This window comes from Dermacentor albipictus, chromosome 8 (assembly GCF_038994185.2).
Source record: "Dermacentor albipictus isolate Rhodes 1998 colony chromosome 8, USDA_Dalb.pri_finalv2, whole genome shotgun sequence".
In the NCBI taxonomy this organism is placed as follows: Eukaryota; Metazoa; Arthropoda; class Arachnida; order Ixodida; family Ixodidae; genus Dermacentor; species Dermacentor albipictus.
Window position 1 is genome coordinate 73,602,556 of NC_091828.1, and position 22,480 is coordinate 73,625,035.

Below are 22,480 nucleotides of genomic sequence, written 5' to 3' on the forward strand. Positions count from 1 at the left end.
GTAGGACGTTGCTCCATATTGAAACTCGCTCCGGCTCGGTCGGTCGCCTGGTATATTGCAACCCGCTGCGATTGTCAACGTAGCAGCAATGCGGACGACCAAGCGAGCCGACGCGAGTGACAAAACCCCGCAACGTCCTACTTGCACGTCACCACGCACTGAGTCATGACGTCGGAACACCGGTAAAAGAAAACCGAAGCTGGCTGTATAGAAGCTAATACATTAAATTGTTTAGGGCACTGCGAGATTTGACAGTAGTTTTCTGGTGTTTGCGGTACCGGACCTTCATTTAAAGCAAAACAAAGGGTACTTGAACATATTGCGTCAGTACCCCTTTAATGAGCACCGCAACTTAACCCCCACACGGCAGCGGTGGCCCGGTGTTTGAGCATCCACCTCGTTTGTGGAAAGTATCGGTTTGGAAGCTAGGTGACACCGGAAACCCATCGTTCTCTTTTTTTTTTCGGAAAGCATCGAATGGCCCAATGAGCGAAAAGCCGGTGGCGCCTGTAGCAGCGGAGCTGCACCTATAGCTTCTCATTGGCAGCGACCCTACGTCAGGAGCGCGCGAGCGCTTGCTGGCTCGGCCCTCGGCGGAGCATAACGGCCGAAAGTGTATACCTGCTGCCACGGTACTGCGTGAGGGGAGAGGGCATCGCCGCGATTTCTTGTCACCCACACTCTCGCGCTCACGGAAAGCTGTGTTATCCACGCGTTCCTGGTCCGCACAAGCTCTCGCCTGCATTTTAACTACGCCTCGGTAGGACAAGGCAAAAAGCGCCAGGCATCTGTACGCGCTCGCTTGTCCACGAGGAGTTCATAACTCGAGGGGAAAGGGCATCGCCGCGATTTCTTGTCACCCACACTCTCGCGCTCACGGAAAGCTGTGTTATCCACGCGTTCCTGGTCCGCACAAGCTCTCGCCCGCGTTCTAGGTACGCCTCGGTAGGACAAGTCAAAAAGCGCCAAGCATCTGAACGCGCTCGCTTGTCCACGAGGGGTTCATAACTCGAGGGACCACTCAAAGGCGTTCATTTGGACAATAATGCTTTCGCATTCACAACTCAAGACCTTAGGTGTTCTCGGATTTTTCGATGGCTTGAGATTTCCCCTGGCCTAGTGCTCCGCTGGTTGTGAGGGTGCTCATCTCTATTTATAGATTTATAGATCTCCTCTATCGGCGTCGTTTGTCCAATCACACACGGATTCGTTGTGTGGTCTACTACGTGGATGCATGAGCAGACAAGAGCTGTCACTTGGTACCTGCCTGAAGGTTAGGTACAAGCGCTCTTCTCGCCAAGTGCTCAGTCATTAATTATGCATCAACGCTTGCAACAGGGCGTATCTCCCCAGCCCGAGGGCCTCCCTACTAATAGGTGCTTTGGAATACCACATGGAAAAGTGCCACTGTGGGAGCGGCCCAGACCCCCCTTTTTTTGTGGGTTTAATTGAACCCACAGGGATCAACGGGATTTGCATGGTGCGAGCGTCTTCCCCAGGGCAGTTCACCCCCTCACGAAAGCCGAGTATCTCGCTAGGGGACGCCTTTGCCTATTTAGATAACCGGCGGGTATGTGCGGTGGCAGCGTGGTTTCGAACCGACGTCCACACCCAGCTGAGGCGGGCATTCAACCACCAGGCCACGGTAATCCCATATTTTTTTCTTAGTGATACTTTAGTTAAGTCTATGCGAAATTTGTGATCAACTGCTTTAAAGAGTAGATGTTCGTGAACCGCATTTTGTACCGCTTTATAAAACGTGGTTAAATGAGTATTGCGCAATACGAGTACAGCGTATTATGAAACTTTCCATTTTGCGAACTGCCTTCTCTTGGAGCTCTTGCTGTTCTTCACTGTGGAAATCTGACTTGGAACTTTTTATCATCAGGTTTATTCATGAATACTAGAAATTTCTTAGACGGAATATAAACATAAAAAAACAGGAAGACGCCGTTTAGTAATCAAAACTCGGAAAGCAACATTTGCTTCGAGAAGTATTGCGCTTTATGCACGCTAGCGCGTGTCCGTCACCTTTTTCAGCAACCGTCGACACTTCTTTAAAGCTGCTAAATTGAACTGTGGCTTTCCTTGTACACTCACGTCTTCTGCAGTTTCCTGTAAAAATATATGGCAGTGCCGCCAGCCCTATTCGAGAGTCTCAAGCAATTACACAAGTGAATATGAGCGACAGTAACTACGCAGTGGATAGATTTTATTGACTGATATTTACACGTCGTCCCTTTGTTCACTCTTAAAAACACGGTTTAACACTGTTCAGGCACAATAGGACAAAATCATGTTTCACGACATTCTTTGAGTATACACTCGGACAGTCATCGTAGAACACAATGGTTCATTGGCACTGGAAACTGTACACGCAAACTGGTATATATAAAAATTTGTGTCACTTCCTCCGGCTGTGTACATGAATCGGGACATGCTTGCACCGGCTTAACGGCCCTGCACTCGAAAATAACAGGTTTCGAGAAAAACGTTGTATGCGCAGGCTGAGTAAACGAAGGAATGTTCATTGCTTAAAAATATGGCAAGCCAAGTTTCGTAGCGGCAGGCCTATACGTTTGCACATCACTGAAGCCATAAAAAAGACAAAGCCAGAGTGCTAGACATCCTTGGGCTAATTTGGATGTAAATAATGATTTTTGCTTCATTTAATAGATCTAATTGAAATTTGTATGGGCATAATGGCTTGCATGAACATTCTTTTCTGGTCACGTTACGGAACATTCACACATAGTTATAGTCATCTAATGTTTCAACCCTGTCTTTACTGGAACGCACAAATGTTCTGGTTCTTTCGCGACAGTCTTCGTTGTGACCAAGATAGGTAAGCAATTTTTGTCGGGGCTGTATTTGGGTATCGTTTTCCATTTACACAGAAAAAAGGCACACGATCTGTGTCTTTCCAGTAAAGGTGCTTCCTGGGCATGAGCTGTTACTTGTCTGTAGCGACTAACAGTAGCGACGACTCAAATTTCAGCATGTTTATTGATGGGCTAAATACCTTTTTTGTGATATTTGTATTTCTCTAAGAAGGGCTTGCCTCGATTTGCTTTTGCTGCTCTGTCGTTTACTTTTAAACTAATGGCTTAATTTCTTTCGTGGATTAACGCCAGAGCACACCACGGCACTATGGCATTATTAAGGTTGCCTCAAGTGAGTATATCCAGCTCACAGGCTTTTCAAGCTCACAGGCTCTTAAGATGAAGAACAATTACCCACACACAATATTTTCTGCTGGGGTATATCGGTAACATTGGTACTCCGTAAAACTACAGGAGGTTGCATGGACCTTTCTTAATGACCAACGATAAAAATATCTTCAAGGTGCGACACTTGCTTTTAACAAGTGTCTTTCAATAGAAAGTCTAGGTTGAATGGTGTTACTACCTATAATCAACATTATTTTATTATCGTCTTTTTTCACATGATCAGTTTTGTCATATATTCATGTGTATATTGCTCCCGAGTGTGGTCTCCTGCTACTAAATTCTGCCCCTAATAAATATCTGCTCATATTCTGTACCTTGTACATGCTCAAAAGCAATAAAACAAAATGAATATCCTTCGTTTCATCTTGCACAATTTCTACCACCCAAAATCCTGTTTGCAGCAAATTTGTCCTCACGCAGTATGGGCAGTGTACTGGTGAGAGCGAGTGAAAAAAGTCATGGCTGCAAATATACGGCGCAATAAAGTGTTCTAGTAGCAGACTTGCCTGTAGAACTACGCAGGCAGATTGTACTACCATACAACAGTGCAAGCTATACCGGCAACGTTAACGGTGACCTTAATGTCCTCGTTGCTTTGTAACTTCATTGTTTTACAACCCGGCAGCGCGTCTACGGACTCAGAATATAATGGAAGAGTTGATAAGTTATAAAAACTACACACAGTAAAAAAAATTAAAGTAGGCACCTTACTCCACCCTAAATTCTTGATCTGCGTCACTGTCGCTTAACTTCGATCGAACAGCTTTCCACCATTTTCTTTCCGCAACCTTTCTATACTGCTTTACTATCCTTACCAGCTAGCTAACCAAGTATTAGTCATATGCCTGAATATCAACAGTACTTTCAACATGGCGGCGTCACGGTACCATCGTCTGAAGCTCACATGCAGAATGCGAACTTCGCTGAAATAGTTCGAAAATAACAAAAGAAATTAATAACTTCCAGAGCAGCTCAGCAAAGCTCTTGAACAACCTACATGAGCATCAGCAGTGGAAGCTGCAAGAACCGAACCTCGTGCAAGCACACCCTGGGGTAAATGTCTGTAACTAGCTACAAAGCAAGCGTCTACAAGCGCGTACAGACAAGGACACACATAAACTTGACAGAAGTTTGGAACTCAACATCAACAACAGCTTTGCACAGCACAACGGTGAAAGGTACACGAACGAGCTGAAAACTGACCGATTGGCCACGGCTTGCAAGACGGCGATAATGTTGCAGTTGTGTACAAGAGCGCGTCACATAGACACTTAAATGGCACCAAACAAAACACAGCCGCAGCAACAATAAATGCGCAGCGCAGGCACGAACAGTACATTCCTTCTCAAACTTTCTCCCTCAAGAACGGGCAAAACTTGGCGAGTCATGAATATTCTGTTTATTCTGTTACTCACAAGCGTTGAGGTGTGACGTTAACTTTTCAAAATCTCACTGCAATGAGGTGCAAGGTTTTGCAATTACTTAGATGAGCGTTGTTATAAGAGCAAACGTGTTTCTCGCGTCCAGCTACACCTGAACGTGCTGCATAAAACACATACGCTGGCTGTATTTGGACTGGCAGACTAAAGGGCCGTTTATAGTCCAACGTAACGCCCGCGCGCGCGCACGCTACGTCACGTCGGCGAAAACGACCCCTCTATAGTCGGGCACACAGGCGCAGCCAACGTAACCGGCGGCTTCCGACGCGCCCCGACGGGCTCGGTGCCGATATGGCTCCTGAGCCATTCACGCTTCGGAGTCGGCGGAACTCTCGCACCACAATGCATTGCGCGCGAAGAAAAAGGTGCCAACAAAACTCCGCAGACGGCGTTTGCGGACGGCGCGCGACTTGGCGAACGTTCTGCGCATGCTCCGAAGATAGCAGCCGACGGCGCGCGCGTTGAAGTCTAGAGGGGATGGCATCTCGGCTGGCGCAGCGCAACCGACATAGCGTGACTGACCGCGAATGACGCTCGCCTGCGCGCCGATAATGTCGGACTATAAACGGGCCTTAAAGGAACAGAACATGTCGCTGTTGCGTTAAAATTAAAATTCAGAGAAAAATGTCTCTGAGTTTCAACCTCGCATTGTTTTTCGTAAAAGAGGTGCACCTAAATTAACGCATCTGCTACTCTTGCAAAAACACCAGCTGGATATCGGACATTGCTGGAGTTTCATACTTGCTAGGCTCTTTCTGTGAGTGTATCATGCATTACAGCATTTGTCCTCTGTAGTGTATGTTTATTCTGCCAAACTAACTCATAAAATTGAGACGCTTCAACAAAGAGACACGGCAACGAATATGTTTCCGTAACCTAGCATGCCAAGAGCCAAATATAACATATGTGCTCGGCAAATCTTAAAGCAAGGTGTCTAATTAGAGGGCATCTTCTTTAGCTTATTATAGGCAAGGTATTCCACGTACAAGCGAAGTTGGTAGTTGCACGGCTGGTTAGCAGACATTAGCGTATGAGTATACTTCATAGACCGAGCTCTGAGTCCATTTCCAAATCAACAATGATACCTTAATCTATTGTAGTTCAATCAGCCGTAGCGAGAAGTGTTTGCCCGTTCTTGTCACAAAAACCATCGCCTTTAAGATTTGTCGTCTGCTGTGCATTCCCACATCCAAAGTAATTCATGGCGAATACACTATGCGGAACGTGCCAGGGTCGACAAGGCCTTCTATCTCACTTGGCGAGCATGCCTGAGCTCGTAATATTTACTCCACGCCTAACACACAGCACCCGACGAACCCGTTCCTGCAATGTAGGTGTGCTGGAAGCGGTATTTTAAGAAGTGGCTGAATAATATCGCTTTATGCGTCACTGTGCATGGGCTGCACCGAAAATTATTTTTTCATGATGTGAGAAGTGAAAACCTTAACTATTCAACCTGTGTGTGTTCGTGAAGGTGTTTGTTTCGGCATACATAGCGTGTACGAGAAATCTATCTGCCGTCAACTTGTCAAATTCGCTGTCGCTTGGATTTTTTTCAATAGCATTCGCGGCTTAGGGGGGGGGGGGAGGCGATCAATTGTAAGCTTGATAGAATTTTTTTTTAAATTGCTTGTTGCAAATAACATAATTCCAGTCCGTGAGCTGGATTGTAATGAGACGCGGACTTTACTGGCACGAAAAATTTAAATACATATTCAACTTATTCACAAAAGTGCGATAATTACCTTCGTAATTAATTCCTTTATGGCACATATTGCAATTTACAAATTGTAGCCAGTGCGTGAGATTGTAAGGCGTATCCACTTGGAATGAATTTTGAGAATGACAGCAGTTTGGAGATGTGCACCATCAAACTCAACTTAAAAATACACAGTTGGTCCACTTACGTTTTAACACAACCCTCGTTTATGCATTGAAGCATAAAAGCAACTGGAACACCCATGTATTTGGTCCCACACTTTGGGAAAGATTATCGGGAAACTGGTGTCATCCTGGAGATTCATTTCAAGCGGAATTAGCCTTGCAAACACACCGGCTACCGTTACTAAATTGCAGTATATGCTCTAACGTAATTAATTAGGAAGTTAATTAGTCAATGTCTCTTAATTACTTGATATGTGTCTCTATTTTGTGTTCAACCATCTCTCTGAACATTCCAGCTCAAGGCCTCGAACTGTCTGCAAGAGGCAATTTTTTAAAATTCCACAACATCTAAGGATGATGACCCTGTATAACGAACCGACAAGGCCTTAACAGCTAGATATGGTTTCGGTTACAGTGCTCTTATCATCACCAGATTATAACAATCAATTTGTGGTTGAACAATAAATTGAATATCTTCCGTAGCTCCATGCTGAAAAAAAATTATCACACACGTTATTTCAAGATCTTCAACATAGCAGCACTATATACACGTATGTTTTACGTTTGCTTCAATAGCACAGAATACTGTGTATGCTGTGCCATCAGGGCCGGAGAAGGATTTAGGGAGAGAGAAGTCAAACTTCATGACCGCCTCATTATGTTCGAAAAGCTCGTCCGAGTGGCCCTTTGGTTCTTCCTGTATTTAAATTTAATGCATTGCTTAGCTTCATGATTTTCTTCCAGCATCAAGTTGTAAAAACACGCTACCGTGGCTTTGACTGATGAGAAATGGGTTGCTTTGAACCACAGCATCAATGAGCTTTGTTGCCGCGCCTTTTGCTACAACACAATAGTGCTGTAGCAAAATGGTACTTGATACTTACTGCAAACGAAAGAAGTGTAAAAGCACATACACCCATACGCGCTGTCTCAGAACTAAAGTTCACTTCCCGCGACAAGAAAGTTAAGCACGTGGGAGGCAGTACCGGCACCACGGCAGCGCACCACCAAATTTCATGTACCAGAAAGAAACAACTGCACTATGTTCCCACTTGTATTTGTCAATCTGTATCATTGTACCTTTTTACTTGCACCTAAGAATGAATTATGCAGCGCCAAGAAGCCCCGAACCAATCATTATATGATGGAATGACACGTAGGTGCTACATTGTTCCATGTGTGCCTACGCCCTGTTATACCGCCACTTTCACCTAGAGTAACTTCGTGTGGGTGTGATCGGTGTGTCACTGGGGCTGCAATTAGCGATGGTCTTTCGCTGAGTGCCTAAATCTGTAGAAGTTATGCCTACTTTGCCTAGTATAGCTCCTATGCGCATCGCACGCCCCAAGATATCAAGGTACTCCCTGGAATGTTCCGGACGTTCGCACGTTTGCGTGTGGGGCACAAGACTTGAAGATAATGCGGCTGTCATCGTTGCCAAGTTAACGCGGACAATGCTTTTGTCTTAGCGGAAGAGTAGCACTTTACTGCAAGCTAGCAGCTAGCTGCAGGTGCGTAACACGTGTTGAGCATTAGATGCTTCTGTAAAAGCGTTCCACGTGCGCAGTCACATTGGAAGCTCGTTTAGTGGACTTTATCATTCCTGCGTCGTTTTACTAAATTCAGCTGCACGCGCAGTGGCAAGTAATGGAAAGCAATAGGAAACTTACAAACGTACACTTTGTCTGAAAAGAACGAGCTTCAACTGTTAACAGGGGGCATTCAGAAAGCACAATAACCCTGTGTACATGGAGATTACAAAGACGTTGAAGCCCTTTCTACGACTGATACTTCGCAGAAAAGCTGCTGCGGTTTAATTAGCAGTCGTAGCAAAAATTATTTATTCGCTAAACGCCTAAATTACCAGCTTCCATAAGGATGGCTAAACAAAATAAGGCGAGCGTTCGGTTACCCTTCCGTGGCAACCATCATTTGAGCGTCAACTGATCACTCAAGCATCATTGAAAAGCCTTGCCTGAGAAGACTTGTACTGCTTATGCGTAAGTTTTGCGGAAATAAGCTGTTTAATTAGCAGGATAGTCTGCTGGCCCGTAGCGAACAGATTGCATGACGCGGCAATGCTGCTCCTGACGGACCTCCTAAAATTACTCAATTTTGTTCCCAAAAGCGGATATTTTTTTTGGGAGACTGTAAATTGTCCGCAAAAGGACTCGTAGCAAGTATCTGTACATTCTAGCTAACATCTCGAGCACTAACCAAAGTATGAATTTTTGTTCTCGGGAAGTATTTTACAAATAAAACCTTTCTAATGTCAGAGTAATATTTTTAAAAAAACTTGGCAAAAGTGCCTTCGCCTAGCAACTTGGTCATTTCAGTGAAACAATGAACAGCACCATTTCGTATTTGGAGAAAATGCGAGCACGTAAGTTATACCACAGTGATTACACATCGAAGTTTCTGTGAAAGCATCATCAAAGCTAACGCTGCGCTTTTTCCAGACCAAAACCGTAAGCCATCAAATCTGCCTTATATGGGCGTTATAAGTGAAGGATTGTGGAATGAAAACGACCTTCATTCGGCACAGACAAGAATTTGATTACCATAAGCTTCGCCACATTTTATTTATGCTTCAATTGTGCGCCTGCACAGACCCAAAGACCATTTTTTTGCACACCTAGGGCAGTCGTGCTACATGCAGGAAAGCAAGTAGCAACGACTTTTAGTTAGTCATAAGTCCTACTCAGCTGATTGCCTAAGAACAGAACTGAAAAACAGTAGCAAGAATACCTGCACTAGTATACACAAAAATTTTCTTACTTCAGTGCAGTCAAATATTGACCATCACTGGGGTAGTAGCTTCATTCACAGTTTCACAAACTGAATTCAAGAGTTTGTTGAGCTTGCGTCTCTATGCACGCATTCCACGGCAAGATGATGATAGAGATTCTGGGCGCTGCGACAGATTTGTGCGCGACAGAAGTGGCTCCGGCTTTTTAACGCGACATAGGCTTTATCCTTGACCTGTAAATTTTCGTGTGCTCGCATGTCACTTTGCTTGAATAGTCTTTTGCATTCAACTTGTTTACTCTACTTACTTTCGTATTTCTACAATACATTGTTATTATTTTCTGCAATTTCTTCACGCTCAACATCTCGCTCAGCATGTAAGCCTTGTGGCTCTCCTAACGTCTTCAGCGCTAACTTGCATTTTTATGTGTATGTCCTCTCATCCCACTGAATGTTATCATTCGCCAAAAGAGTCAGAGTATCAGCTTGTAAGCGAAGGCTGTCGTGCAAGCGAATTTTGGTGAATGGGGACAATTGTTGCCAACTCTTACCATGCAGTGCTAGTGATCTCATGGTTTCTCACTTTTTGATTTCCAGTACGTACTGAGCTAGCCGAGCAAAAGCTACCGAAATAAGATAAACCCCAGCTGCATGGTGCTCTGTAGCATTAGTGTCACCGAAGATGAAGCGCCTTCCTTTGACTAGCCGTCAAAATTATATGCATTCAATATTCGTTCCGATAAAGGGGGTAAAAACAGCGCGAAGGACAGAACGAAATCAGAGACGACGTACACACCCCTGAGATGCTTCCTGCAAAACACGTCTTTACGCGAATTCCCTCGAGAATACTTGCCTGTCTCCTACGGTCTTACGCTTCTTTGGAGGGCTATCCCCGTCCGTCGGACAAGCAAGCAGGATGCCTCGTATCCTGCCCTCTCAAGCTTGGGGACAAGTGCAATTCTACGCGAATGTCTGCGTGTTGCACATATCGAACACAGCTATATGTACGTCGTCTCTGCTCTCTGCTTGTCGTTCGCGCTGTTTTTACTCCCTTTACCATTAACCAAACAGCCTAATCCAGCCCACTCCTGTCATTCCGACATGCATCCCAAAAGGGCTCATGTCACCAATACACGTAGAAGGTTGCTGAAATGCTTATAATAATAACGAAAAGACCTTTAAATATTAGAAGCCGAAAACTGCCACGTGGTGCTTTCTCCACGCGTCATTCACTTAATGTCGGTGATATTCCTGGCACAACAATCCAGTATGGGCACCGTACATTAACCCACATTAAGAAATCTGACCAGAAAAAATAAACGGCATTCCTCCCGAAGAAGTTTCAAGTGCTTTCTCAGCGCCTCGCTCACGCGTGATGTTCACCAAGCAGGACCACTTACCACGTTACTTTGACGAAGCATGTGCAGTGGCCTCGTTCACTTCAAAGTGCAACCTTGCTCATTATGCTCTACCAATATATATATTCATAAGTACATCAGAAGACTTTGGTGCATTCAGCAAAACACTGACACCCCAGAATGATTTTTTTTCTGGTGACTATAAAACGGCAATAGTACACTCTATGTTGGCGTAATTTAGCTACCGCTGATAGCCTTCGGACATAGCAATTCACGGCACTCTGAATGCAGCTTAAACCACCTAGATTTAGAGTACCTCGCATGTGATAACCCATCGCGACTGGCTAAATCGTATGCACTGATTGATCACAATACGCATCAAGACGGTGGATAATTCACAGGTCTTCGACTAGCGAACCTCCCGCGCCAACTGCTTTATGTAATCACCTAGTCGTGCACGCCGATTTGGATAGCTCTTCAATTGCCAAAAGCACCTCCTTCCTGCACAAATCACACGCTTTATTATACCCATTTCCTCCTGTTACTCGATAAGTGTTCAAGCTGCTCTAGTTCCGTAATCAGTTGTCACTCAATGCAGCCGCCATGTTTACTGCGTTCGCACTGGTGCTTCGCAAAGCTCTTTACATATATACAAAATGCAAAATGACAACGCTGCCATGTCTCAGTGAACATGCTGCCTCACCGCTTCCAGAGCCGAAGCACTGGAAACTTACAACCGGCCACTGTATGAGAGAAGCCCCACGGAAACACATTGATATGCGATCACTCGCACATACTTTCGTCGCATTCTCTACTTCCCGCGTTACATAAAGCAGCCCACATGCTTCACCATTTCCTCTCTCATCTCACTCGCAATCGACAGCTCTCCTGCGACATTCGACCCTGGATGAAACCAACTGACCGATCCAGCGGGTCTATTCTTAAGTGTTCACCTAGTGGACATGTCCATTTCCTCTGCTGTTGAAGCGCTGATTGGCCAGGGGTACCTGTGTCTTTTTGACGCGTACCCCAGTCCAGCCAATTAGAACTTCAGCAGCAGACGAAATGGACATGTCCACTAGGTGGACACTTACCGAATACCAGCCCGAGGATAACGTGTGCAACCTTCAAGTTCACCAGGTCATGTTGATACGTGGTTCAAAGCTGGAGAAATCTTGCTATCAGTACCATATGTAACTCGTAGTAAGCATTTCTCCCACGCACTTTGATCCTAGATTTTATCTTCAAGCTCACAAGGAGGGCACGCGCACCGAACAAGGTCGAGAGACTGACCATGCGCCAGTCGCACTGCTCCAGGACTCGACGGCACGACATCTGGCGAACACCAAAACATTGCCCTATCGATGCTTGTCGAACATCGCGACACTGTCGAACGCCCCCACGGGTGGAGTTCCTTCCCGGGACAATAATTCTCGTGTGTCACGGTTCACCAAAAGGTGTCGGCTTGAAATTTTCCGGTGTCGAAAGTTGGGCGAGAGGTGGTCTGCGCACGCACGCGTGCGTGCGCATCGGTGGGGCTCGGGCAGTACGTCCGCGATGCCCGCAGCGCGCGAGCCAGCGTTACCATGCGCGGGCGGCACTCAAAAGCGGCCGTCAGCCAGCGGCACGCCCCGTTCGGATATGAGTCCTTGCGTCTCGGCCGCGTGCAGGCTGTGTGCGGGACTGCTTCCACTGTTGCTGTTGTGCGGCTGCAGGGGCGGGTGCCGCGCGTCCGTCCCGGGGCTGGTCGTCGTCGTCGTCGCCGCACTGGCTCCGACGGCCGGCGGCTCCTGTGTCTCTCGGCGCATCTGCTCTAGGGTCTCCTCGGGCACGCTCTTGACGGCCGGCGCCACGTACAGGGATTCACGCGAAGACACCAGTCGTGCTTTGCGCACGATGGTTTGGTGGTGCTCCGGAGTGATGAACAGCTGCGCACGGGAAAGGCAATCAGTGGATCGGCTCGGCGACACGAGAGCGAACATCAAATTTGCTTGTAATCCAGAATCACTCGCAGTTGCGGAATGAGCCCTGCCACGTGAACGACTGGCAAGTAGCTCTTTCAATCGTGCGTCCGTGACGAACAACATATATTTGTGGGCCTAGTCACTTAATCACTTAACTTTTTATAGTAAATATTTTAGTTTCATTTTGTCTGGTGATGCCCTGTGAAAACACTGTTTTTTGCGTTGCTGTTCGTCGACATGCGGTCATACGATTACAGATTTAAATTAGTGACGTAGAATTAACGATTGTGCTTCAAAAAACAACAGGATTCGTTTAGCGGGACACTACAGGGTTTCTTTCCTCTAATTGGGGGACCTCATCCAAATGTCAGCAGCTTGCCATATCAAGGCGCTGTGGAAAATAATATGAGGCGAACAAAAATCATGCTTTTCATCTGCGCAAAACTGTCCTGTGGAGGAATTTAGTGCAAACATAAATACGACTGGAAACACTACAATCCTCAAGGCTGTTAAATTCACTTGAGACCTGGTACACCCTAGGCACACAGGCATCTCGGGGACTCAAGATGTGGATTTCAGAATTCATGGCATAGCTCGTATTGCCAGCAAGAAAACTAACGTTCTATTATCCCCAGTAGTGTGCGCGATAGCACTCGCCGAATACGTTCGCCCGGACACACTTGAATAATTTTTCTTTCTCATTCAGCAAGGACATATTCAAATTTCATACATGCATCGACAACGCGGCCCCCGAATGAACACTGTGTCCTTGCTGAGCGTGTGGTATAAATTTGAACCTATAACCACGAAAAGATGTTACGATATGATTGTTCATACGAGGAGCTTTTACCGGAGCCTGATGCTGGGCATGTCATTATCGAAAGAGATCGCCAAATGGCGGAAGGTGCTCACTTAACAACATGCTTTGCGAATTGAGATTCTTGTCCTTATTCAGGAGCCTGCTGCATTGCAGGTTTCTGAAATTGTTGTCTCTAAATTTACTTGATAGACGTCTGCTTCTAATTCTATGCAATGTCGTGAACATGCTCTATTATTTTTTTAATGCGAAAACAGTATACGGGGTGATCATAATAAAGTTATAGGTAAGTTTTGAAAACCGCCTGTGACATGAACCATAATTCTTGTCGTTCAGCTCGATTATTCGAAGAGCCGTAATTCATTAGAATGACACACCGAAAAACATATGCAACTAATTGTGATACACCACTAATGAACTACTTAATTAAATACTTCATGGCAAATATTGCAATTTATGAATTGCAGCTGTAGCTATAATTTACGAATTGTACGGTGAGCTTTCGAGACGTATGCACTTGAAGTTAATCTCTAGGATGACACCAGTTGCGAGATACTATTTCTCAATATGTAGAGCGAAATACATAGGCGTTAAAGTTACTTATGGGCTTCAATGCCTAAAAGGACGTTTCATTAAAAAGTGTAACAACAGCGCATATTTAGATCAAGTTTCATCTCGCATATCTCGAAATTGGCGCCATTCTGAATATTCAGTCAAAGGACATACACCTTGCAAACTCACCAGCTAAAATTCCTAAAATGTGATATGTCCCGTAAGGTAATTAACTCAAAAGATAATTAGCGGCCTTTTGTTAATTAGTTAGATATGTGTTTTCAGTTCTCGGGCAAGTACTGTCCACCTCTTTAAGTATTCCATCTCAAGGACTAGAATTGTGTTATCTACAACAGGCTATGTATTTAAATGCCATAAAACCTAAAAATACCCTGTATGTCCCGCGAGGTAGAAAAGCCGGCGTTGTTATCCTCAATGAGTGACGTCATCATCGTATTGTATGATGTCAGTAGTAATACAGAAGATAGTAAATTACATATCTAGGCAAAATATTAGTAATTATGGGTGACGGATGTGACTTAACATCAATTAAGGTCGACTAGAGTAAAGTGAGTTAAACATAGAATAACAGTAAGGTGACTTAACTAGGAGTAAACTGAATTAAGGTGAAATAAAGTTAATAAAGGTACACTATTGTGAATCAAGGTCCAGAGTGGATTAAGGCGAATTAAATTAGATTAAGGTTGGCAAAAGATAGAGAAAAGTCAATTAAGTTGGAATTAAGTTGTTTCAGGTGGATTAAGGTTATTGAAAATGAGATTAAGATGGAGTAAGATAGATGAAGGTAGAGTTGGGAAGGACAGGTGACAGTGCATGATGTCAATTATCATGGACGTAACCAATTAATTAAAGACGCCGTAATGCTCTTGCATTCAAATCATGGAAGGGTACTCAAGTGAGTGTCAATGTTTACTTCTTTTTGTAAGAATTGGTGCATTCACGCGGCTTTATGCGAACAGTGAAAAACTGGATACATTTACAAGTCCCAGAGACTCCTGTGGATCATCCAGATGGGAAGCCTTACGTTTGGCTAGAGATAGCGCTGGCTAACAGCACCAGGTTTAGCTCATGAATACATGTACTTGAATACACAGTCAGACTCAATATGTCATACGGACTCACAGCCACCGCCATAGCTCATTTGATAGGTCATTGCACGAGTTATGCGAAGGTTGCAGATTGAGCTTCCATGCACCAGCAACATTGTCTTTATTGCGTATTAAAAGATTGCCTTTATGTAATTATGCCAAACTCAAGTGCCACCCACTATGCTTTCATTATCTTCACTGTCTGTTCCTTCATATGATTATTATTAGCGCACTACTTTGTCTCCAAGGGCTACTCATGTGCTCGGTACACTGAGTGCAGTGCATGCACCCCTCCATAGGGGAATGCTCAACAAGCCATCATCATTTCGTATACGCAAGAAAAGCGTCACAAAAGTGGCTCAGCACAGAATATTGTACCCTTCCTTCAAACAGCAACAATTCTTTTTTTTTTCAGTTCGCGCCTGTGTTGTGCTCACACGATGGTGTACATTTACTCTTCCTTTACCTCTCGTTCTCCCTTTTCTTTCTCCTTCTCCAACGCAGGGAAGAAAACAAGATGCTCCCATTCAGATAATCTTCATGGTATTCCCTATATTCTTCGCTCAGTCTTTCTAGCAATTACCCGGGGCAGTAGCTCAATAGCAATGGCATTGCGCTGCTGAGCACGAGGTCACAAGTTTAGCTCTCGAGCATGGTGGCCGCATTCCGACGGGCCCAAAATTCGATAAGACTCGTGTACTTTGATATCGGTGCACGTCAAAGAAAACGCCATGTGGTACAAGTTAATCTAGAACTCTCCACTACGGCGTGCCTCATAATGACATGGTAGGTTTGGTGCATAAAACCTGAGAATTGCAATCATTTTTAAGGCGACAGCTTTGAGGGTCCCGTGTCACAGAAAATCGGATGTCGGCGTCGGCGTTCACCGTCAGCAGCTTTGTCCGTCAGGCCAAAATCATGAGCCATTCCACTGTGTACGGTAGCTGACCAGAAAAGCTGCTTAGCATGCGACACGGAAACGACATATAATTTTGAACATTCAACAAAAGCACGAACTCATTTATTCTCTTGATAGGTGGTCATCGTGAAGAAAAGTACGCACACTCATTTGTCTTTACCGGTGGTCATTATTTCACTCGCAACTGAAACCACGTTCTTTGATAATGCCAAATCAATGCACGTACGCCGCTGGGTGGTCAGTTGGGCCTGATCAGCGTTGCGCCGCAAGGGTCTGCAACACGGAGCGCGTAAACGGCTCCCTTTTCGGCACCGACACATAGGCAATGAAATCACTGACACGACAACAGGGGCAGTGTCATCGCAGCTATTTCACGCAAAGTGAGTAGCCATGAACCTTACGTGAATATGAGCCCTGCCTATTTTGCTTGATTGTGGGGTATGAGCCATTGCTCACTGCGGTATGAGCCATTGGTGATAATTGTTGGTGACATGCTGTTCTGTATGTTGTATGCGTGATTAGAAAGAATTTAAACACTAGTCACTTCACTTTGCTGAGTGATCGTAGCCTCTGCCTTACGGGGCTATGAAGCATTGCATCTTTTGCTTTCTTACGGGAGTATGAGCCATTGATCATGATAGTTTTTGTTCCCTGAGAACAAAAATGCGTGGAATCCTAATCATATACAGCTTTGCTGTAAAAATCATCCCGAACCACAATAACGCAGGCCATCTGCGTGGCACAGCGGCGTTATTGTACTAATTCAATTTCTCAAAGTAAAATGCGTCAGAAAATTTGTAAAGTCCGACTTACAAGCTGCAGACATGATAGCATTAGTCTGTTTTGAATATATGAGAAAACAAAATTTTGCTACGCGCAAACTTAAGCACAAATACCTTTTCCCTTGCTTACGGGGCTATGAGCCATCGATGAGCCACTGCTTGTAGCCTGTGCCTTATGGGGGTATGAGTCATTGCTCTACCCTGCTCTGCTGCCGAGATTGATCCATTATTGTTTTCTATCAGGCGCCGTGTCGCAGAATATATGGTGTCGGTGTCAGCGTCAGCAGGGCTCGATAACGCCATAGCGCTCAAGCGAAGCTGAAGCGTCCTCCAAGTTTTTTTTTTTTTTCTGAGAAGAGTTTAACGGGTCGCTTTGTTTCCTATCGCTCATCAGCTAGCCGTGCAGGCCCGATGGCCATCGGCAGTGCATCGCGCGATCGACACCGACCTTGACGAGACACAGGAGCGCGCCGACGGCGATGAAGAGCAGTCCCACGGTGCGTGTGTGTGTCATGCCGCCCCCCACGCCGATAAAGAGCAGCACCAGTCCGGCCACCAGGAGCAAGGTGGCCAAGTATATGAGCACGCGGGCTCGCTGGTCCTGGATGGTGCCACCGCGCTCCCGCCACCGCCGCGCCGCCGCCCCGTTGGGCTGAGAGTTGAGCGTCGACAGGCTGTCGGGCCGGTTCGGCAGCGAGGCGACGCTGCCCTGGCGCGAGCCCAGACCCCGGCCGCTCTTGCTGCGCCGCCGCTCCCGGCGCACGGCAACCGCTGGCATCGCCGATATCATGGCGGCGGTGGGCCGGTCGCCCCGGTGCTTGGGCCCCTACTTGTGTCTGCGGAGAGGAAAACCAGAAAATAATGTTTGCGAAGTGGACAGTGAAGCCAAGCTCCATCTTTTCTTTTCGATCAACTTCAGGTGTGAAAGGACTGAGAGATGAGGAGGGGAAGTTAGTGTGTGCCAGTTTGGTGTTATGAACTTCAATTAATAATATTATGTTCAAATTTTTGTATGGAATTCTCGGAATGTAATGTGGTGACTGTGTCTAATACCTAAGCACCGCTTCCGCAGCCAATACCCCCGGTGTCACTGCTTACGTGCGGGAGACTTGCAGTACAGTGTATGCAGTGCTTGTTTTACAGTTATTTTCTGCTTCGTTCTTTCTTGAGTAGTGTTTGAGACTAAGGGACAGCCGGTCCTGTAGAGACCGGCTGTTTGAGCATTTATTAATTGAACCTCCACTTTTTTATCCCGCCTTAATAATGAATATAACAAATGGCTGCATTCCCATCATTTTCGTAGATAACTCTGCTCTCGCTGTTTTTCAAATTACCTTCATATCAACCCGTTTGGTTCGTGAACCGCATGACGAATGTGATTCCCATCAAAATAAATTGAGTCTGCCGAAATCGCATGTCAAATTTGAGTTAGAAAATGAACGTGGCTTAACATCTGTCTCATCACGATTTTTTTTTATATTTGAAATAGCGTCAGTATTTGAGTGAGTGTTTCCGCTACTGGAACAAAAAGAAGCCACACTGAGGCCGCCGAAGTGCAGTGAACTCCTTTTTCAGAGGCAGGTGTCAACCTTCCGGCAAAAAGCAACATTGTGGCAGTTCTCATGAACACAGTGCCAAGAATACCGATGTCGCTGATATTTTCTTGAGAAATCCTGTGGCTCATGAAGTTATAGACTTGTTTTTTGGAATCATGGGTATGTTTGATCTGCAGGAAAGTTTGATGGCATACAGGTTCAGTCGGCACCTCTAGCAAGACACCGAGAGAATAGGAGCAAATATATTAGAGTTAACTCAATTGAAAATACCCTGGCACGTGCGACGCAAGAATAAAAATGAACATGCATGCGTCTTCTTGCATCAACATTAGGAAAAGTGAGGTCGACTCCAACTTGAGACTAAAAGAAGCTCCTTTTAATTAACAATACCTAGGGACATTAGCGCCTTTTGGTGGGAACAACTATTTTTGTCTGCAAGCAGAAAATATCTACAAGACAAAAAATTCAAGAACCAGGTTCGACTCAAGAAACAGAAGGCCGCATGAATAAACACATCACAAACAAACGCAATAACATGACATGAACTCAAATACAGAAACTATAGAGTCAGACCAGATGAAGGCACATGAAGGCAGGGCGAGAAAGAAATCTATTGTTTAAAAAGAAGCCTTCCTGCTGTAGTGGCTGCACCAGTCTGTCCGCCTTTTCTGATGCATTGCATATTACCTAGCATCCGTGCAGCCCCACACGGTTACATCACAGAAAACAAGCTTATACGAAAGGCGTAGGAAACCGGTTGACCATGCTGATGCCCAAGAGTCAAGACGACTTTGCACAACTTCTCGTATACAGCGTCTCCATTCCTTGTACTTTCCGCTTGAATTTCAGTCACACTGCAAGTCACTTTGGTCAGATGCAGCGGTTCCGCCGTGTACTCTTAGGAATGAACTAGAATAACACACAGAACGACGTGTCTTTGTAAGGAGCACTTACTTTACCGTTCTATTTTCTACGATGTGCCTCTTTTTCCGTACATCTGCCTGCGGTCCCGGCACACCGTTCAGAGGTAGCCATAATAAAAAATGCGACATCTCGCAATCCACCCACTCCCGCCACCTGCCATTCCTAGCGGACGAAAAGGCCAGCTGCAGTGTCCTTTACACTGGATTGCCTGTACAGCTCTCTTCGTCTGTACACGTGGGTGGTCACTTTGCGGCTCCATTAGCGAGCCATGTGACCAGTCACTCGCAATCGGGTCACGGCGGGGCCATCGATTGTACCGCGCCTGCCTTTTTTGGGCTCGCACAATGCTTTTCTGACTTGCTACTAGGTGGCACTGCGACCGCTTCCATCAAACCCTGCTGGGCCTGTGATTACAGGAAAAAAGAACAATAGTGAAATACAAAAAGCACTGTGCAACTACAGGGCCGTTTATGCTCCACACATATACGAAGTACTTGCCGTTTATATATTGTCTGGTTCTTCCAGCATCGCGCGCGTGTGCGGCGGGCCGACGACTGGTGATTTCGAAAATCGATTCCGTCTTTAAACTTTAACGCGACCGCCTGGGTGTGCTTTTCAACCTGCCGGTCGCCGTCGCTGTTCATTCTACGTTCCTGGTTCTCAAACCTGTATTTTTGTATAGAGTAGAGCAGTCATTTCACGAATTTTCAAACGAGAACGCGAAACAGCCGAGGAGCCTCAAATACAACAACAATGTCGATTCATAGGTCACCGTTACTGCCTTCCTGCCCTTCTTCGCTATACGTGTTTTCAATCTTCTTTTTTCTTTTTTTTTGTCACACAAGCCGGCCCAAATTTTAGGTCACGCGAACCGGATTCCCTCAAGCTGGAATCTAGCTGATATGACGAAGTTGAAATGCTTACCGCTAACGTTTTAATAAATATTTAGGCAATGAAAAAGACGCCTTTTACAGATAATGTCTCAAACAACACTAAAATAAACTTAGTTTAGCACTCAGCATGACCTACAAGGCCAATGATCGTGGTGAAGCACTAGCGCGTTGTAGCTCATACTGAGTGCGATAGAGCATATTGTATTAAACTATGGATACTCTGCAAAACAAGTATACAGAGAATCCCTGTGCGGGCTTCTTACTTCATGCCTGACTCGACATTTCAATGTAAAACACTTGCCACAGGGCGGGGACGTTGTATAACAAAAACTATTTGTGACACATACAGATCTGTTGTGCATGCTTGTCCCATATAAGGACTTTGTGCACAGAATCCACGCACTCACACAGAAATGTCATGTATGCAATTTTTTTTCTGCATGTCATCTTGGTCCTCTTACGTTATGAAGGTTACTGTCATGTATGGAAACTGTCCACGCGCTTCATAAGCTTTTCCGGGTCACTCGCTATGCGGGAACAATCTAGACGTCTGTAACGGTGGGTCGAAGTGCTTTCCCTAAGCTCGTTTGATAGCTCGATTAGCCGGCCACCTTATCTGACGTCCGCCTTCCAATCTAAAAACTAATACTCGGACACAAGTCTGAATGCTGTATTAACACCGACGACATCGTCGCTAGTGTTGTTTAACAGCAACATTATATAAGGTTTGGCTACTGAGAAGCCGGCTGTTCATAAATATTAAATGAAAACGAACTAAAAACAAGGAACGAGATGAAATAGAGATAGAAACAATATAGATAATTAAAACCTCTCAGAACCGCTTGAAGTAAATGAAAGCGACGCTGCATAAAAGCTCGATATGAAGTGGCAATTACATAGAAAAAATCACGCGTGGTGCTGAGTCCGCGTATGGCCAATGAAAATTATAAGCAGCATCTACTCATGCTGAAATAGTTCATTTATTATTGTTGGTGTTAGATCTGGAAACATGTGCAATGGACGAAGAGACACGTAACACTTCTGCAGTGACCCGCAAGGTAAAGACAGGTAATTAATTAAGGAAAAATCAGACATCCACCCATTCATTGCAACTGCTACAAAGGAAACCCAAACGGGTTCCTCGGAAGCAAAGCCTCAGAGTTGAAGAAAAATTCGTCCTGGTCTGGGACTCGAATCCGGGACCACCGCCTTTCCGGTGCAGCTGCTCTACCATCTGAGCTAACCAGTCGGCTAGCGGATGGCAAGGCGAAGTCGAATTAATCAACAACTCGAAGCAACTCGGCGCCTTTGCTTTGAGCCGCTGACTTTTTAGTGAGCCGACCGCGCAGCTTCATCAATGGACACAGAGGGACTCAAAGTGGAAGCAGGCTAGCCACTGCCACCGAGAGGGATACTATGCCTGCCTACTATTTAGGAAAGAGGGGATAGAAACCGTATTTGAAGATAGACAAGAAAGAACCAAAGAAGACAGAAAGAATAACATGAGAAGTCCCAATGACTAAAGCGAAGCAGCGACAAAGAATACGGTCCGCCAGTAGGAACAGAACAAGTATGCAGGAACAGCACAAAAAATGCTGGCTCTCCGGTAATCGAGAGCAGATGGAAGCATGAAATGGCTTCCGGCAAAGCAGATTGGTGGGCGATGTTACTAGCCACAATATTAAAATAGGTGTAGTGCATATTCGCACGCCCCACCACATCACACTGATTCACGCCATAGGGTGCTCTGGTCCATATTGACGCAATAGTTTCCTGTCACAGACAAAACCTCATTGCAAGTATCGTCGCGGTCAAACGGTCATTAGCGGCGTGCCGGATGCTGCCGGCTTGGACGCTGCCGGACGTTGCCGTCGCTGCCGGCGCGTGCGGGCCGCTGGCGTTGAAAAGAGCACTCAGGACCAAAAGATGACAATCAAGTGTAGAGTGCCCTATATCCGCCTTTTGAACGTCGCTGTTGAAAATGCCAAACAAAACTTCATCGTACAAGAAGTTACAGGTTGAGTGATATTGTGAACAAACATTAGGAAGAACTCGGAAGCAATATTCTTTTTGTAACTTGTTTGGGAAGTAACTAGCGCATGTAATGTGGGTCTTGACTGGTTGCCCGAATGATCGCGTTTTGTTCTCGCAACTTGCCCCGATGTTCCCGTTCGAGTGCCCGGATAATGGCACTGGCTTTTGGCTCAAGGCCATCCGAAGGTCGCCGACAATAGGAGCTAAAAGCATTTTATGCTTCTAACACGCAGCTTGAACTGATTCGTAAAAAATGTAAACAATACTAAAA

General features: G+C 45.5%; 1 protein-coding gene and 1 long non-coding RNA gene across 3 annotated transcripts in view; one reads left to right on the forward strand and one right to left on the reverse strand.

Annotated features, from left to right (window-relative positions):
* LOC135921686 (uncharacterized) overlaps nt 1–17,334 on the forward strand; it is a 51,430-nt gene extending 34,096 nt beyond the window's left edge. Inside the window, exon 3 of the long non-coding RNA XR_010570581.1 lies at nt 17,197–17,334. This is a non-coding gene — a long non-coding RNA (uncharacterized lncRNA). The remainder of the gene's footprint in view (nt 1–17,196) is intronic.
* Nucleotides 10,562–22,480, reverse strand: part of LOC135921673 (uncharacterized) — an 85,879-nt gene continuing 73,960 nt past the window's right edge. Inside the window, exons 2-3 of one of the 2 annotated variants that reach the window (XM_065455973.2) lie at nt 17,251–17,638; nt 10,562–12,587 (exon numbers count right to left, since the gene is read on the reverse strand). In XM_065455973.2, coding sequence (XP_065312045.1) covers nt 12,261–12,587; nt 17,251–17,592 — 669 coding nt within the window. In that variant the 5' untranslated portion in view covers nt 17,593–17,638 and the 3' untranslated portion in view covers nt 10,562–12,260. Of the gene's footprint in view, nt 12,588–17,250; nt 18,323–22,480 lie in introns of those variants that run through there. The other variant, XM_065455979.1, reaches the window with a different exon arrangement.